Below are 19,066 nucleotides of genomic sequence, written 5' to 3' on the forward strand. Positions count from 1 at the left end.
GCAGGAATTGCTGCCCAAGGCTGCAGGTGCAGGGAGTCAACACAGCTTTGCAGTTTTGTCCATCCTGCAGAGAAAAATCTTTTGAACCTCATTTAGGAATCAGTCATTGCAAATTACACAATCATACTCAAAAATGTATCTTATGAGGTGATTTATTGATCTGTTTTGGAGACAACCAACAGATTTCTGGTAATCAAGAGCTTGTATGGAATTTTTTCTTCTTGGTGTATTCTTTTCTTTTTCTTCTTGATATTTAGTATAAGAACCATTGATTGCATGTTTTCCATTATCTCCCTTCCCTGTGTATACTGGACTCCAACAAATACTCTTACAGGATGTCTGTCTCTGAGAGCAGGAGAGTCTGTACTACAGATATCTTTATGTTTATCTCCATATCTGTCTATATGTCTGTAGATAATTTGGTTTCCTGACATGAAGGCATTGCAAGCCCTGTGTGTGATAACAGATATTTTTTTTAATGTCTTGCCAGCTTCACGGTTACATGGAGAACAAACCCTTGGGCCTTCAGATCTTTATTGGGACAGCAGATGAACGGATACTTAAACCTCACGCTTTCTACCAAGTCCATCGCATAACGGGGAAAACCGTCACCACCACCAGCTATGAAAAAATCATTGGCAACACCAAAGTTTTAGAGATCCCATTGGAACCCAAAAACAACATGAAAGCAACGTAAGCACTTTTTATTAGCAAAGTTGAGGGGGATTAAATTGGCATGTGAAGTTCCTTCTTCTTGGAAAAGAGTCACTTAAATAAATAATAATGCCTGCGTTGGAGGGACTCCCCTTTCCAAAGCACTGGGATGATAGACGAGTGTAAGACCCTTTTTAAAAGCACCCAAGCAGCAGTTACAAGCACCTGGGTTAAAGCTGCTTAAAGAGTTACCAGTCATCAGCTGACAATACACGTATTTTTGCTCTTAACACCAATTGACTGAGTGACTGTGTTTTAATCACGTCATCTTCAAAGTCAGAATGGGTTTATAGGGCACGAAGGAAAACAAGAGTCAACTCTCAAGTCCTTTTGCTGCAGGGACGCAATGAGTAGCAAGAAGCAGTAGGCAATGGAGGAAAGGTGCACGATTCATTTTACATTTAGAGGAATAGAAAACATCTCTTCTGAACTCAGCCAAGTGCTTTGGCCATGAAATTGCACTCTCTTGTTGTAATAGGTTAACAGAAAAGCAAGTACAGGCACATCTTTTCTGTATTACTCCTTCCAGTTTTATGGAGGCAGAGGGATGAGGCGGGCACCAGTCTGAAACTTCAGGCTTGAATGTGTGCCAGGCAGCAAGAGAGTGATTGCTTTGCAGAGGGAAGAGCAGTATCTCCATCCTTCAGAGAATACTGACAAAATTGGCAGAGCAGCTATATTTTTAAGCCCTCTGTTATATCACAAAATCCACATTCTTTCTTTATATATAACCTTTTTTTTTCTTTTGGTCAGAAAATATACCTCATTCCTAACAAGTAACCCTGGAGTAATAAAGCCCTGCACACATGCAATGGTGAGGAACAGCGTGGGTGTAGGAGGCAGCTTGGGGTTTATGCCTCCCAAAATGTGATTTCAATTCATATCAAAAGAAGAAAAATGGTGTGTCTTTAGAATTGATATCAAAATGGGGTTTCAGTGCCTGTTTAATAACAGTGCTTACTGCACCCTCCGAGGAGTGTTGCTGAGCTGAAGAGTTTGGATTCTCTAAATATTTATTGGCACATTCTCTTAATATAGGTAAGTATGTTTGCTAGGTTACATGGGACTCATAAGAAGATAACCTGAGCTTACACCAACTTTAAGTTGCAATGCTGGTTTAAGCAATCCTGATCCCCTTATTGCTGCTCAGATCCCTTCTGCTGCCTACACTCTCCCTTTGTGCAGGGACTCAGTGGATGGGAGCAGAGAACCATTTTCTCCCTTGCCAGGCTATAGCTTTTGCTGGGAACAACACCCCTCAGCGCTGGAGGATGACATGGGCCATGGCTGGAGAGCCCAGCTCTAGTGGTGACACCTACTTTGTCCCATAGAAGGAGAGAGCAGTTTGGTTGCTGTTCTGGAGTTGAATTCAATGCTTGCATTACAAACTGTGGGAAGACGTGCCTGGGTGGTACGTGCAATTAACTGGTTCAACTGCTGTGATTCCACACAGAGCTGAACTAATTTGCCCAGGTACAGGCAATAGCTGCCGTGCAATCTCCAGACACTGAGCTGTTTGGAAAGCTGGTGTTAGCGACTTTAATGCTGTCTAGCTCACAGAGGGCTGCAGCTTATTGCCTGCCCCAGTGTGCTCTTCTGGTTGTGGTTCACTCAGCAGTGTCCCAGTATGCTGGGGTGAGCTCTGCCATGTGCACCCTGCTGCTTAGCACAGGAGGGAAACAAGACAGACTTGGGGGTTTAATGTTTGGAGAGTGGCTTCTGCTGTCACCAGGGTAAAGGCCACCCCTAGCCCTAAGATGGGAAATGCACACTGAGCCACCGGACTCAGATCCTTTGGCGAGGGGTCCAGCAGCACCCCTCACTCACTGTGTGTCTGGGATTTCCTCCCCTGGAATTGCTGAAATGGCAGCATCTACATCATAAGCAGAGCAGTATTTGGAGCTACTCTTAACCCAGGAATCAAAGCAAAACAGCTGACTCCTCTTGACTGTCACCTATTTCCAAGCTGTTTGAGAGCAGTAATGTTAAGCTAAACAGCATGTGTGTTTGGCAGCATTGACTGCGCAGGGATTTTGAAGCTGAGGAACGCAGACATCGAGCTGCGCAAGGGAGAGACAGACATTGGCAGGAAGAACACCCGCGTCCGGCTTGTCTTCCGTGTGCACATCCCCGAGTCCAATGGCAGGATCATCTCTCTGCAAGCAGCATCAAACCCCATCGAATGCTGTAAGTATCCCCTGAGATTTGATCCTTTTCTGTATCTTGTAAAAATGAATGTCTTGTCCCTCTGCTCCAGGCTGGCACTGAGGGGAATAAAACCCAGTGTGCTCAGATAGGCAAACGCAAGGCATTCTGCTCTTTCTGCACACTGAGTCTGTGCCATTTGTGTGACCTGCAGCTCTTACCTATATGCACTCCCTTTCCTGAAACAAGCTTTGGCAGCAGTTGGCTCTTCATGGTGCTTCGAGCCTGTGAGGACAACAGGAGACTTTGGGGCTTTGCAGTTTGTGTTGTTGCTGGCTCCTTCTGGCTAGTGGGTCTTTTCTGGGAGCAGGGAGCCAGTGTGAGTGTGCATATAGGGGCATATATGCATTCCCGTTGTTTGTGTATGAGTATGCAAGCCGCCTGCCTTCCTGGAAGGGGTTTCATTTTTGAGTGGAGGCACAACCAGCACAAGCTGGCAGGTGGTTGGGGATTTTGAATTCAAACCTGGGCCAGATCCCGGCACTGTGGCCAGTCCTGCCTGCCAGAGGAGTGACCTTTGATCTGAGCTGTGGCAGGGATGCATCTGAAATGGAGAAACAGGTTTGATGTAGAGGCTCAAGCGCATCCTGGTTATTGTTTTTTCTAGATGTCAGTGCTAAGGGGTGTGCACCTCAGGAGGCTGCAGCAGAAGCAGGGAAAGCCCGGGTTGTTCTGGTATTCCCCTGAGGGATAGAAGATAACCTGCAGGTTTGATCTCTGAGGGGCAAATCCTAGCAGTGTGTAAGCTGAGAAACCTGCACCTCCCACTCATTTTAATATACAGGATCCTGAGAAACAGGCCTCTGATGAGGTGCCCCCCATGTTGCAGTCATTTCTGGAAGGGCTTCACCCGCTTTGCTGGTTCATGTGCATCCTGTGGTGCTTTTTGTTGGTAAATGGTACCTTTTCAGTGGTTTGGGGATTTCACAAATACACAATGAACAGTTTTCCTCTCCCTTTGCTATATGACTCACCCCTTTAGCAGAACCTATCTTGCTGTAAGTCATGTGAAGAAAGTCATTGAAGAGTTCCTCATGTGTGAGTTCTATTTATTGAGATGCAGGCTTTACTTAAATAATAACTGCTTAGAATAAGAGAGGAACCAATTTTGGATGAGAAATCAAGAGAAATTGTGGCTAGTGAATTACTGATGGTAGCTTTTTAAAAATCCATATAAATGAATAAGCAGCACAAGACTAAGGAGAGGATGATGGATATGTATGATCTTTTGGCAATGTTTATGAGAAGATACTATCAGACCATTTTAGCAGCTCAGTAAAGAGGGGAAAGAAGTGGGAGTAGCCACCAGTTTTCTCCATAGGAAACTGATCTGATCCTCTATGGGACCAGATGGCTTAAACAATAGTGGCCTCCACCCCAAATGTGTCCCTGCTGAAACAAAGAGCCATTTGCCAAAGGAAACATTCAGTAAACTGCAGCTTCTGTGGATGGGAAGGCAATTGTGGCAAAGGATCACCTGGCTTCTCCCTCAGTTTCTTTTCTGAAAAGAAACAGCCCATTCCTATCTGAAATTGAGAGCTACTTGTGTGGGGAAACTCCAGGTGTAACTCCCACATACAGGAGAACAGCACAAGCACAGAGCAGAGGGTGGATGGTCCCTGGCTCATGTCGGGAGCCCAGCAGATCACACCCCAGTTATTCAGATTCTCCTACAGGAAAAGCAAGCATGAGCTAGCCAGGTATTTCTAAGACCCTTCCACAGCTACACTTGCTATTTGTGCCCATCACCAAAGAGTGTTCAAGCAGAAATGTGGTCATGATTTACAGAATAAGATCACATTTTTCTGAACTGTATGTGCACACCTCATTTGCTGTGCAGTGACTGCTATTTGCAGTGGCTTGGTTAAGATGTCCAGGCATTTATGCTGAGATACATTTACTGTGATGAGTCTCAGGGGCATAAAAAAGCCAAGAGTGGAGTGGCTTGGGTTTATGCTTTTTGTAATTAAAATATGAAAATGTTGATTGCACAGAGGACAGCAAAGCTGTATTTGTTCCTCAAGGAAAAAAAAGTGAAGAAGTTTTATTTGTGTAGTACTGAATATAGTGGCAATTTGGAGAGAAAAGTTAAGGACTGTGCATTTCTGAACTCATGGAAGCAGAGCATAAAATGATCTGGACTAATAAGCCTCTTCCATTTAGTATGTATGTTGCGTATTTAGCCATGTTTTTTCATTTCACTACCACTTCCTGATCTCAGCCCAGTTCTGGGAAGTTGGTTAAAAACATCAGTTGGTTCAGCCAGCATTAGTGATGCAGGCTAAGTCACCCTAGAGATGATAATCTCACTTTCTTCCAGACAATCTGCACATGTTGCAGAGCTCAGTCTCAGGTAAGCTCAGGTGCTCTGCCAAGAAGGGGCACACTGGGAATTTCTCGTTGTGTCCCACTTCCCACCTTTGTGTGCTGCTGGGATTTTCCTTTTTTGCCTTTGTTTGCTTTTCCTTTTGACCACCTGGGAATGCCTTATCCTCAGGGACTCTCCCATAAGATCTCTTCTGTCTGGTAGCTGTTAATAATATCCTACTGGGAAAGCCCTAGTAAGTAGCAGATTTAAGATAACGGGCCATTTCCCTACCAGTGGGGCTCCCCTGAGAGCACTGTTGCTACCAACAGAATATCTGAGTGCTCTCCTCAGCAGAAGCTGATCCCGGCTAAAAACTCCCACTGGTGTCAGCAGATCATTAGCTGCAATGAAGCAAGAACTGTGAAGTATCTGCTTTTCACTGGGTGATTTGGTTCCACCTCATCTGTGTCACATTCAGCACTTGACAGGTTTTAGGAGGGGATTTCACAGGTTCAAAGCATCATCCGGAGCCAGTTCCTCCCCAGGCAGCTGTGTGGGAGGACCAAGGAGGTGATATGTTGTTAAATGATCGGTTATGCCTTAAAATGGACCTCATATCCAGACAAGCCTGCACATTCAGCAGCTTGCAGCTTTTTTTTCTCCTATTGCCTGTTGATTCGTTCTGAAGCCACTGAGGAGGCAGAGGCGTTTGAAAGCCTTCTGATAATTGTGACAGGCAATCTGTTAGTTAGGGATAAAAAGCCAGGATCTTGTAGGTGTGGTGCTGTAAAGGTGAGAAGAATCCCTTCTGGGTGTTGCTCCGCACTGAAATGTCAGCAAGCCCCACAGGCATTGTGCGATGTCCCTGGGATCCACAGTCCATGGGTCCGTGCAGCAGCGTGTTGCTTGGCTCAGGTCCTCTGCACACCTCAGTGCTGTTAGTTGCAGTGCAGTTGTGCAGGGCTGGGCTTTAAACATAAGCCAGTTTGTGTAGATGAGCTGTTGCTGGGCCAGGCAGGGCTATCACAGAGCTGCTATCACAGAAGGTGTTGAAATCGCATGTGTTCAAAGACAGCCCTAACAACAATGATCCACTTGGCAAATCGCCCAAGGAGGGGCTTGCTGTTTGCAGACCTGATCGTTACTTTCAAATCACTAAGGACATTTTTGTAACTATTAATTTGTTCTGATTTGCCTTTCACTATGAGCTGAAACTCATTTCTCAGTGAGTGACTGATCTCTGGAGTTGTGTTTCTATTCCTCAGCTGAAGCACCCATGGAGCAGAGGAGGAGCAGTATTGAAGGGAGTTCAGAGTAGCCATATAAGCACCAGGAAGGTAGCTTGGTTTACTTCATGCTGTCAGCAACCGAAAACTGGTTTATGTGTCTGTGAGATGTGGGTGTAATGCTTAGGAGTATCATCCACACTGTGTCATGGGTTTTGTTCTAATGGATCCTGGTTATCCCTTCCCTTGTTTTGTGTAAGCTATGTTTGCTGATAGTAAGCTGTGCTCATGAATCCCTTAAAATGCAAACAGCTGCACTTGGCATGACAGAAGGAGTTTAAAATCTTGTTCTTATAATAGATATTCCAAGGTGGTTAAAAAACAAAACAAACAAACTTCATTGCTAAAGAACTGTGTGTCCATCTGAGGAATTTAAATAGTTTCTATTATTGACCATATTTTGTTCCACTAAATTGGGTCAAATGTCTTATTTCCCTGGAAGTTTCCTTTATTTTTCTCTCCTTCTAGTAGATTTTCCCATAATAATAGACAATCTGAGCCTATGATATGTGACACATTAATAACTACAGAGGAAAGAGCTAGTCATGTAAAAGAATGCTGTCTTGGCAAACCAGTGAGTGCTTTTCCTCGGCTGGGAGTTGTGCTGGTTGGAATACAATGGCAGGCAAAAAGGAGCCCTAGTTTGTTGAAATAAAAAAATAGAAACGAATGATCTGTGCATTTGCAAGATGCCCATTTGCAAGTTTAACCATAACCATGATTATTATGTGAGTAGCATGGTTTCCAGCTGAATTAAAGGAATTTCTTTTGCCCCTTTCATTTCAACTGCCAGGCAGTCACACAGTGCCGTAAATACAGCTGACACAAAACCCGGTGCTTTTCCTAAAGTGAAAATGTTCTCTCTCATACAGCACAGAATTTGAAAGCTAATTCTGACAACATTTGCCACTTTTAATGTGCACCCAAAATATTTCAGTCTGGAAGGTCTGAGTCAGACAGAAGGAAAATGCCTGCCCTTTTTGCAGGCTGCAAGCCTCGCTACGAGGATGAGCTCCTGTTTACTTCTTGTCTTTGCAGCACCGCAGTTGGTAAAAGCAAGCACCCCAGTGTATTACGCAGAGCATGAATTTCTGAGCATAATTTAAGATCATCAGATCTCCTCCGCAAGGGATTAAAGGGAAATGCCGTACGTACCCACAGAGATGATTGACAGAGAAGTGAACCAAGGCCATGGTTTTCCTGTCATTAATCACACGCTGGTTTGGTGAGCTGGCTGCAGTTCATAGAAAGTATCATACTTATCTGACACTGCTGCCATCAGTGCTTGTCACTCCTCCTTTACAAGGACATTGTAAATTATGTGCAGAGAAAGAGGTGGAGAAAAGCCCTCTATTTTTGGTGCTTTTTTTTTCTTGGATGGCTCTACACAAACTGCTGATTAAGTCTTGCTGGCAACAAATTGGAAACTGTTGTCGTTCATACTGGGTTCTTCTTTTCATAGCATTTAGATTTTCAAGGTTCCCCATCTAATCACGAGGGATGGAAATTTGCTTTATTTACTTGATTCTCAGCTAAGCATTCTACTGCCACATACTCCTACCAGGAGGTAAATCATCCCATCCCTCTGATTAGAAGACTGCTGCCCTCCAGGGTGCATTACTGATGTCTATCTGCCTGCTGGAGATGTCTCCTGTCCTTGGTCCTTCCCTGGCTCCCATACTGCAGCTCCCCAGCCTTTGCCTCTCCTCCCATCAGAGAGCTCAGGGTGCTTCTGCATGTGATGGATGGGATCAAAGTCTCTCAGGACATTAATACATTGGACAAGCATTGGGCACAGGAGCTCTGCTTCTATCAATCCTACCACAGGCATGCAGGTTGTGGTAATTAAACACAGTGTGACAGGAGGAATGAAATATTTACTTTGGCTGATTAAGGTTTGCACTGAGGTGGAAGAATTAATCCCACTACAAATTACACCTCTACTGTTGTTTCTATGGTTCAGGGGCTTTTTTTTTTTTTTAGCAGCAAACATGCAGCTCTATCTGTTCTTCTCAGATCCAACAGTAATCAGTGGCTGGAGCCAAGAGCCTTTGGGGGTTTGGAAAGACAAGTCAGGAGTAGTGAGTCACAACTTGAAGGCTTCGAGCAAGCTGGGGTGAGCTGGGGCTTCCCCAGGCAGGGGTGTCCAAAGAGGGACCTGGACATGTGGCCTGGGATACTGGCTCCCCAGCAATCACACCTCTTCTAAGTAGACACGTTTTTTGGTTTACTTGGCTTGTGATGACATTAGAGGTAATGAGACGTGATGCTCAGTCCTGCTCCTTGTGATTGCCCAGGGTAAGTTGCCTCCTGAGCTCTGGTCAGCTATGGGGATAACAGGTAAACCTAAGCTCAGGATCCAGTTTTGCAGCTGCCAGAAAGACTGTGGAGCAGATTTCACTCTAGCAGCTATTCTTTGGTCTCTGTTTACACAGAGGTTTGCATGGAGGCTTTCAGCCACTCTGCAGAAGGTGGCACTGAGATAGTGCACTGATATACAGAAGCTGTATTTCCGCCCTGGAAGTGTTGGTCAGATGGTGCAGAGTTCACAAGCCTGTTCCTCCTGAGAGGAAGATCACATTAGTGTTTTTTGTTTGCCTGCATTACCTGATCCATCGTCCTTATTGCACATGTGGGGAGAGAGACTGCCCAGCCGGTTCCTCTCTGGAGGCTGTTAAGAGACATTTAGCTTCAGTTAAGACTCCTCATAAAACGAGTCAGCTTTTGGGCAAGACAAGGCAGTGCCTGGAAGTCCTCCAAGCCGGTAGAAGGAAACACACTGCTCAGGCAGGGCTAGAACTGCTCATCCCAGGAGATGCGTGCAGGAGGAGTGCTGACGGGGAGAGCTGGGCAGCGTGGAGGGAAAGGGGCTCTTGGGTGCAGGTGGGATTGCCTAAGGAGCACGTTAGGGAATACAACTGAGGTTGTCACTTGGAACCTGCTAGCAGCAATGGGCAACACTGTCCTGGGGGAGATGTGGAGCCGCAACAGATTTATCCAGGTAATCAGCTGTCTCAAGATATCCTTTTTTTCCCTGAAAGCCAAATAGCCTCTCTTCTGAAAAAGGAACAGTTAACGTATGCTGCAGGCAGGTGGGGAAGCAAGAAACATCATCCTGCTGTGGCACACTCCCTTACAGTCATCCTTACAGGCTTGTGTGTCCTATGTGAAGCATTCAGTCTGCTGACCCAGAGGTTTAAGCCATCTTAACTTTCCCCCACTTGCTGGCATAGGGCAAGGGGACAAAGGCTTAACCTTTGAGTTAAGATGAGCCTGGGTGGGCTGCGGGCAGTGGCTGGGTGATACGGGCAGGGGAGGCAGGGCAAGGGGCTGCTTCTATCCCAGGCTGAGGGTCGCTGGAGGTGGGCAGTGCTCTGAGACAGCAGCTCCCTTTCTTCTCTTGTGTCGCTGCATGCATTGTATTTCTTGGCACCATGCATCCATGACATCTTGATTTGCAGACAGTCAAATAAAATAGAAAAATAATGTCCCCTGTTAATAGGTTGACACACTGCTCCAGGCCAAGTGTGAGTATTTCGATAGCATTTGCTTTGCTGCCTTATGTCAGTAACTGTTGCCATTGAAAGTAAACACCCCAACTGGTTAAATCAACAGTGTTTTGTTTATTCAATGCTCATAAACTCCAGTAGCTGTAGGTCACTTTATGAAGTGCCAACCCCTGGGGGAAGAGAGGGAATAGTGTGAAATTATTGCGTGCAGTCCACCCATCATGAGCCTTAGAGGAAGGGGATTTATTGGCAATTAATATTTCTTGCAGAGGGAAAAAAAAGTAATCCTATTGAGGCAGCTCCATGCTGAACCTTGAGCCTCCTTACTGGTGGGAATGGGGTGAAACCTTCTTATAGGCCTGGGTAAAAAAAAAAGATACTGGAAAATGAAAAGTGGAGGCTTTTTTTTTTTTTTTTTAGCAAAGGGTTTGCAAACTGCCCAGTGAGAGGAAAAGGTTGCAGGTAAAATGGGGCAGAGGAAACCTGGCGCTCAGTAGGTACCTGTGTTCCCCCACTTTTCCCTTTAGCATGTTGTCTGCATTGAGAAACTCAACTGAAACACTTCCAAATGATATTATTCTGCAGCACATCTTAAGCACACCCGGGGTTTTGACACCTACAAATCACGACCAAACTTGTGTCAGGGCAGAAGCGGTTTTGGAGATGCCCTTCGCCTGGTCATGCTGCTGGCCATGGGGCTGTGTCAGCACGGGGCCATGCTGGGGAACCTGCAGAACACCTCTGCCCATCTCAGGCTTCCAGGCAGCGCTGCTGAGGCTGCCCCAGCTTGGCTGAGGGGGACAGAAGGGTGTTTGGCATTTCCTAAGAGCCGGGATGCACGTTCCTGGTGAACCGGCTGTCCTCCCGGCTCCCTGGTAGGTCGCAGCGTACACAAACACTGTGCTCTATGGAAGTTGGACAGAGGCTTGGTCTTCAGCAGTCATTTCCAACTTGCTGAGGTCCAAAAGTAATTAAGATGAGTCAGACGGTTATTTCCAGGCTAAAATTTGTCCTTCCTCATCCTGAAGAAGCCTTGAGAACCACTGATCTGTGGGATGTCGGTACAAAGCTCTCTATTAAGACACTGAAATCTGAAGAAGACATAAATTAATCTGGAATTTTGATGATTTGGGATGCTTTGGAAGTGAAACCTGGGGACCAAGTAGGAGTAAACAGTGTCCAGGGCAAAGCTTAAATACATTTTCTCTTGACTATTGTAGACATGTTTTTGATTATTGCTATTTACTCTTAAACCTTTGAGGTTACAAATCTCTCTTTGTGATAAATCCAATTATGAACTCATCAAAAATTTGAGTACTTAGGGAAAGGAATTAATCATAGTCCATGTGAAAGAAATTAGCAGCTTCTGTGAAATAATCTGAATATATATTCTTAATTGGCAGTATTTTAGCCTAGCTGCTGTTATATATTTGAAGGCAACAATGAGTCATAAGGTTGTCTTAAATAGATTTTTAAAACTGCCTCTCAAATGTCATAAGAAAGTTACAAATATTAAATTGTCCATATTTTTAACAGGAGCAAAAATTCTGTGTCATGACTGGCAGAAAGAGTTCAGCTGAGCTTGTCCTCGCTGGGAGTTGCTCCCCACTTCTGCAGACACTTGCCTGACAGGTTTAATGCTTGTGTTTTCCCACCAAATACCCTAGCATTTTCTTCATATGGTGAGAGAATTTGTACAGCTCTCACTGTGGCCAAGAGCTGTTGGATTTTTGGCCTTCTGGAGTTTGCACAGCAGTAAAATAGTGCTGGGCCCAGGTCACAGAAAGCACAGCTTTGCCTGTGTGCGAGTGGACGGCTAACATATAGGATAACATTTCACTCTTTTTGGCTCAGCAGCCAATGGTGTTCAGTGAAGGGAAGACACAAGTGCTCAGGGCCTCTCTTGGGAGCAGGCTCTTTGTCAGAGAAAGTTAAAATGCAGCCAAGGCATCTGTTAAATAGATGAGCAGCATCCTCAAGAGGCTTTTCCAGTTGGGGTGGATGAATCTGGAGGAGTTTGAGTGCAGGTCATGAACTCACAGTTCACTAGACCCAAACTGCTGCCCACCTGGTCTCGTCACAGGGAAGCTCGTGATATTTTCCAGCTGTTTGTGTTGCAGGGAGCAATTCTTGCATCTTCACTTTCTTCTTCTCCTGCTGCTTCTTAGCAAATGGTTGGAAATGGGCTTGCAGGGATGGTGACCTGGACTCTCTGAAGCTTTTCTGACCATGCAAATGGCTGTTTTAATGGAAAGAGAAGATGGTGCTATCTTGGTTTTCTGGCTGGGGAAATAGAGAATAACTTGCTGAAGTCACACTTCAAGTTTGTGGCCAAGAACAGTAAAGACCTTAGAAAGCCTTGATCACATACATGCCTATCTAGATTCCACCCTACCTTTTCTTTCCTTGCCTTTTATAATCAAACTCAGTCTACAGCATAGGCCCTGTTCCCCACATGTTCAGGCCTCTGCAAAACAGGCTTGAAAAAGCCCTGGCTGCAGCAGTCCTGATGTGACCCCTGCTGCTCGCAAACACAGCTTTTGATTGCCCCTCTTGTTGTGTGCACAAGGCTTGGTCCCTGTACATGGAGACAGTCCTTTTGTTGGCAAATGTACTGTTCCAGGCTGAGGGTAGTCCCTGCTCTGTAGGAGGCAAACTTTTGTAGAAAAGGTTTATTTTTATTTTTTTTCTGAAGGAATTCAGTGTTATTCAGTGGAATCCTCTCTGCAGGTGGAATTTTTGGGCTCCAGGGCTGTAGTGTGCCTGCACTTGAAAATTTGGCTATTTACTTGGAAACAGACATGGGCAAGTTCCAGCTCATTCATCCAAGCTGTCCTTTCTCAAGGACAAGGAGTAAGGCCAGCACAGCTGAAACTCTGCAGCCAGCTCCTGAATGTTTCCAAATAAAATGCCTTGAGTAAGTTTATTTTTCCCTCTCAAACCTAAATTTAGCACCCTGGAGAAGCTACTTTGGCAGTCAGTGGATGGTAACGATGACAAGATTGATCTGTGGATAGTTCTGGGAAGATTTGGAAAGTCCTGGTAAAACAGAGTTGGTTTCATTCATATCTGCAATTTGTCCACAGCCCAAAGGTCTGCTCATGAACTTCCAATGGTTGAAAGACAAGATATTGATAGCTGCCTTGTTTATGGAGGACAACAGATGATCCTGACTGGACAGAATTTTACAGCAGAGTCCAAGGTGGTGTTCACAGAAAAAACATCAGGTAAGGCAGGGCTTTTTCCTAACTTTTTCTAAAAGGATAAGGCAAATCTGTAGTGCTATTATGTCTCATCCTAAGATTTGTGCTCATTAATAACTCTGCTTGAGTGAGTAATCCCATTCAGGTTCATGTAAGTAAAATCAAATCACTTGATCTAACCATGTGAGTAAAATTAGATGTGGGGGCAAATACGTGTGTTACTGTTTCACAAGAATACAGACACTGGGAATCAGCAGGAGTAGGTATGTTATCAAAGAAATGAGATGCCCATTGCATGTTCCTCATATTGCCTCTATGTTCACTCTCATGTTTAGTGAATGCTACTGCAGAAATCATAGCTGAACTTAATATTTTTTTTATTGATGTGAACTACAGGCAAAGATTGTGTTTTCTTCCATTTAGTTGTCTGTGGTAAAGAATGTACATAATGTGTATTTTTATATCAAAATGAAATTATTTTTCTACACACACTGAGATACAAGAATACATCACTTCACCTTCCATGTTTTTGTCAGATATTTTTATACAGGCTCAGACTCTAGCAAACCAAATCAAATTCGATTCAAAGAGAAAGGCCAAAGGGCTCCTGTTACAGCCCAATGCTACTTTTTCCCCAGTAGAGCTGCTGCTTTTAAAACGTGTTTTGCCAAAGTTTTCAGGTAACCTTGCAAGCTTTTGAGTAATCACAAAGGTGAAATGAGTGGCAGACTGTAGAGTCTCTCTTTTTCCTTTCATATAAGTCTACCTATTTGCTTGTTTGCAGAAAGCCAGTACATGATGGTTCCAAGCCCTGACGGGTGTTGGGTGAATGTAAATAAATAATAGGAATAAAGAATGGTTACCGGGAGTTATTTAGTTGCTTAGGACCACCTTTTCTGTCTTTCCTGAGCTCTCTGTGTCATGTTTTCATAATGGCATGTTATAATAAACATTACTTGATTTCTAACTCGGAGTATCTGACCCCAGAAAAAATACTTAGCATGACCTAATGGTTAAGGTGGGCAGCAGAAATCCACATTTTCTTGTTTACAGGAGGAACAAACAAATCCATTCTGCTGAAGTTACTTGTTTTTTCAGAGCAGAATTGTTTCTAATATCATATGCATGCAGGCATTTCATCTCGACTCACTAAGCAGTATGTGTATTTTATTGGATTTCCTAAGGCTTCTGCTTGAGGACATTTGTTTCTTTGGAAATGGTCTGGACTTGTTCAACTTACCCTTCACTAAGCTTGAGTTTTTGTATTCTAAATACTGTGCTCTGCACAGATAATAACAATGTCCAGGGATCCAAAAAGCACTTTGCAATTATGAAGTGCTGGGCTTTGCCATCCCTTACTCCCGTTGATTTCAGCAAGACAAAGGGCTCTGCAGTACAAAAGGCATCAGCCTGTTTTATGTAAACATCGTGTTCCCTTTGTGCTGTTAAGAAAACATGTTGCTCCTACATTTTCTGTGGGTAAACTGAGGTAGAGGCAGCTTCAGTGATGTATCTTGTGACTTGCAAGGGATTTAAGAAATTGCATTGCCAAAGTGAAAAGCATCTTCATGATTTATGGGGTAATGCCTTTGGCAAGAAGCAAGATTTGATCCCAAAATTAACATATGAGGGCATCAGCTGGTGACATGGGGCAGAGGGAAGCATGTTGTGTGTGGGTGCCTATTTCTTCCCACACCATCAGCAAGCCGTGCTATTTTACAGCAAGAATGAAAGGCTCTGGGCCTCTGAACTGTGGAGGTTCAGATGAGCCTGTGCAGTCAGAGCAGTTTTCTTGGCACCCTGTATTTCCTTTTAAGCCTGTGTATTAATTCCTTCCCGCTGTGCTGCCACTGTTCCGTCAATGTCAGCGAATCATGAAGGTGCATGGGAACATGCTTGGCAGCCCGTGACAGTACCTGTCCCAAGAATGTTTTGCAGTAACTAAAGGAGATGATACACTAAAAGGAGGTAGCTTTTAATGCTATTTCGAGGAAACATCCAAAACGCCCTGCCCCTATTTCCATATAAGAGCAGAGAAGGCTCTGGCTGCAATAGATGTTAGAAAGTAAAAAGAACAACAATATTTTCCACACTAAATCTAAAGCTTTTCTTCACTGCTGGGGAAACTGCATTTTTGTTGTTTTTTTTACCTCCTAGTAGTGGAGAGCCATGACTTATCCCAGCGGCAGTGTCCAGTCTGGAGCAGGGATTTGCATGCTGGTGTTCCATATCCTGCTTCCCCACCACCCTTCAGACTCTGCAGGCAGTCTCAGTCTAGTGGACTTTGAATAAATGACTGGCAGAGAGGGAATTTACAGCATGGGAGGCCCAGAGTCAAATCTTTGCTCTGAATCAGAATCTGTGTAGTTTGCAGTGGGTTATCTGGGGACTCTGCTGAAGGCAAGCTAGTTCTCTGTATATACATGCACCGGTTTATGCTGCAGCAGTACCTCTTACACTCTGAGGGGCTTTTAAGTGAAGATTGCTTTCTTTAATAGGTATACCTTAAGGTGAGGAAGGTTAAGAAGCTAAGCTGGATATACAAATCGTACAGGGGCTGATCAGACTCTCTCTGCAGTAGATTGAGAAATAAGCCTTTGTGTTTGGGTTGTCAGAGGTTAATGAGAGTCCCAGGCTTGCTTGAAAATTAAGGTCTTATGCACCTGTGACGTTCAGCTTCCCTCACTGTACATTGCAGACCATTTTAATTATCACTGCCAAGGCCATGCTTAGTTGTCATTGCATTAGGCTGCATGAACATGGAATAAAAGGGCCTGTTTCATCAGCCCAATTTAACAATTAGAAATGTCACTGGGTGGAAGGAGGAGATGGATCCTGCGCTTGCCTCGGGGAGCTCGCTCGCTGCAGATCCAGGCTGCACAGCACCTTGCAAAAAGCGCTGATACGCTGCTCAGAAGTGAAGTGAGCCACAATAAACATCCCGGTGGGTGGAAAGCGTGTCGCTAGTGTGACCCTGTCATTGTTACACCCTCTTCCAGAGCGTGACACTGCCCCGGGCAGCCTGTGAAACAATCGCACCTCTGCGAAGGCAGGAAGATGCACCAAGCTCACATGGTTTTCTTTGAGTTTCATTTTAACAGCTCACAAGCTTTTTCTGTGCTAGCAGCTGGTACCTGATTTCCCACTTCTGCCACCAGTTTTAGCTCTACTAGTAACAACAAGGGTGAGAACTTGATAACCACCTAATAGTTTTGGTGTGCTGTACTCCATAGAGCTCCTTGACTTGGCTTGTTTGTTAAGTGTTTAAAGTGGGAGAAGCAAGACTCTTTTTCCCCAGAAAACCTTTGTGCAGGTGTCTTTGTGTAGTGAGATACTCCCCTGTTAATTGTTTCACAGACTCCAAAATCTGGGTGCACCTTGAATCTGGGGTCTGGATCAGTGTCTGCAATGAAGCGGGTGCTGAGGTGGCATCAGTCAGCAAAACTGAGGAAACTGCTGTTGGGCCTCACAATTGTAAATTAAATTTTATCCCTCAGGCAGACACTCAAAACCTATTTCAGTTTCCTGTGGATCTTGTAGGCAATTCTTCACTCACTACTAGCAACACAGAGAAATGTAGAACTGTTCATATGTGACCAAAATACAACATGCTTCTATGAATAATAATGGATAGTTTTTATTTCTCTGTTACACAACACTATAGGTATGTATATTTTTCCCTAGAAATACCTGGAAAATTAATATTTCCCAAATTATCCTGGGATGTCATTATGAAAACAACTGTCTTGTATTCCATGTACTACAAATTATTGCAATGAGCTCGCCAATGAGAAGTCTGAAGAAATCTCTCATTTTAGGCTTGTGACAGGAAATGGCAGCAGGAAGCAAAGTGAAGGGGCTGGAGCTCAGTGCGTGAGCAAGGGGATAAAGTACTTGCATGTGAAATGCTGATGCATAAATAGAGTTCATTTTCTTAATGGTAAAGTTTACCAACATGCAAGTGTTATAGTTTTGAGTTCTTTTTAAGGTTAACTCTTCCTGCTGAACCTGCTGTAAACCAGGAGAACTCGTGAATTCAGTACAGCCAGTCCAGCACAAAAAGTGGAGTTTGGTTGAAGCAATTATAAGATCTGAACTCAGATACATATAAGTAAACCCAGCTAAATAAAAATAGGTCAGGGGAAGCAACTAGATTGGATTGTACAAATAGAAAATATTGAAGTGCATGTGTTCTTTTAATTTTAATCTGGATGAAAGAGTTTGAAAAGTAGTATTACGCCTTTCAAGGATTTGGAATATGCTAAAGGTCAAGGGTGTTAGTGTTTGGTTGGGATCCAGATCTTATAATGTAGTTAAAAAAAGAAAAGGTTTGGAATTCCCCCTTTTATTTGTTTTAATTGTCATGTAATAATTTGCAAGTCAGATGTTGGTGGCTGCATTGTGTTTACTCCCATTTGTGTACTGGTTACTGCTGCTGTCCTGTGAGTGATAGAGGAGTCTCGTGTTTCTCTGGGAGAAAAGTGCAAATGGACTGTACTTTCCCCTGCCAAACTCTTATGGTGGCCACATGGACATCATGAATCATCGCTAGGACAATGTGGGTGGTGGAGGAACAACCCAAACAGAAAGCATACATCTTTGGAGTAGATCCACCATAAATCTTTCAATTCAGCCACGCAGTGTAAAGAGAGAGGTGGTGCTCTCTATGGTCTTTGAACTGGTGCAGCTGTCAAAGCCTCTAAAGAATGGACACTCCAAGTCCATTTGACAAAGATATATCTTACCAGCTCTAGATTCAACCAATGGACTTCTAGTTTCTTTTTCCCTTGAGTTTCTGCATGCCTGTCACCTCAGTGGTCTTTTCATTACAATGGTTTCTTAGGGTGCTAATAGCCAGAGCAGGTGAGCTTGAACATACTTGAGTGTTTACTGGTTTCAGGAGAGCCCAGTACAGGGCAAGATCAGGACCATTGTGTTCAGTGTGTCGGTAATGAGTTGAGGTTTTCATCTGCACGGTGCCCAAAATGCTGTGTCTAAATGGAGGCGCTTGCCTTCATACCTTAGAAATGAACCACAAAGCCTGTGCCAGGATACGAAGACCCACAAGCACAAGTCTTTCTTCTTCCCTCCTTCTCGTTCTATCTCGTACCTCTAATGGCTCCATCCTGTACCCCCTCTGGTGTTCAAGGCCAGGTTGGACAGAGCCTTGGGTGACATAGTTTAGTGTGTGGTGTTCCTGCTCGCGACAGGGGGGTTGCAACTAGGTGATCTTAAGGTCCTTTCCAACCCTAACTGTTCTATGATTCTATGATTCTACCTGGCAGCTTTACTAACATATCTGAAATACGATTTACAGAGTTTGTTGGTCCAGGTTGGGCAGTAGCATTCATCCTTCATGCACAGCAGGAGCAGTATCACGCTGCTTGAGATGTGCATCAGGTGTCCAACCTTTGCCCATCCTCTTTGAGGCTGGGGAATCTCTGCTTCTTTTTATGTGCTGCTGTCTGTTGGGAATTGCTGTAGGAGATGGGCTGTCATTACACATCCAGCTATGCTCGATACAGTGGCTCATGTGCTCAGAAGCACCCATGGCCACATGTACCTGCGGTATCCCACTATATTAATTTATATTCTTTGCACTGGCTTGCCTATCACTAGAATAACAATAATGTTGATAACTGGTCTGATGATAGCTGTACTACTTCACAGTGTCTCTCTGATTTCCAGCACTTCTGTACATCTCTAATTGCAGATGTGCTTTATTTTAACTCTAGACAGATCATTTCAGGTCTTTGAAACACACTGCTTTCACTTTTAGAAGCAAACAAGCAGGCTCTGGAGAAATTTTGCTCTCAAGCTTGCTCTTTTCAGTATTCCTGC

At 44.2% G+C, this 19,066-nt stretch overlaps 1 protein-coding gene across 1 annotated transcript in view; it reads left to right on the forward strand.

Annotated features, from left to right (window-relative positions):
* The window catches only part of NFATC2 (nuclear factor of activated T-cells, cytoplasmic, calcineurin-dependent 2), a gene marked incomplete at its 3' end in the record, with an annotated part of 56,158 nt that overhangs the window by 25,523 nt on the left and 11,569 nt on the right, over positions 1–19,066 (forward strand). The window contains exons 4-6 of the mRNA XM_010014181.1: positions 491–693; positions 2,729–2,901; positions 13,109–13,249. Coding sequence (XP_010012483.1) covers positions 491–693; positions 2,729–2,901; positions 13,109–13,249 — 517 coding nt within the window. The remainder of the gene's footprint in view (positions 1–490; positions 694–2,728; positions 2,902–13,108; positions 13,250–19,066) is intronic.

Source organism: Nestor notabilis, unplaced genomic scaffold, assembly GCF_000696875.1.
Source record: "Nestor notabilis isolate BGI_N333 unplaced genomic scaffold, ASM69687v1 scaffold5085, whole genome shotgun sequence".
Lineage (NCBI taxonomy): Eukaryota > Metazoa > Chordata > Aves > Psittaciformes > Psittacidae > Nestor > Nestor notabilis.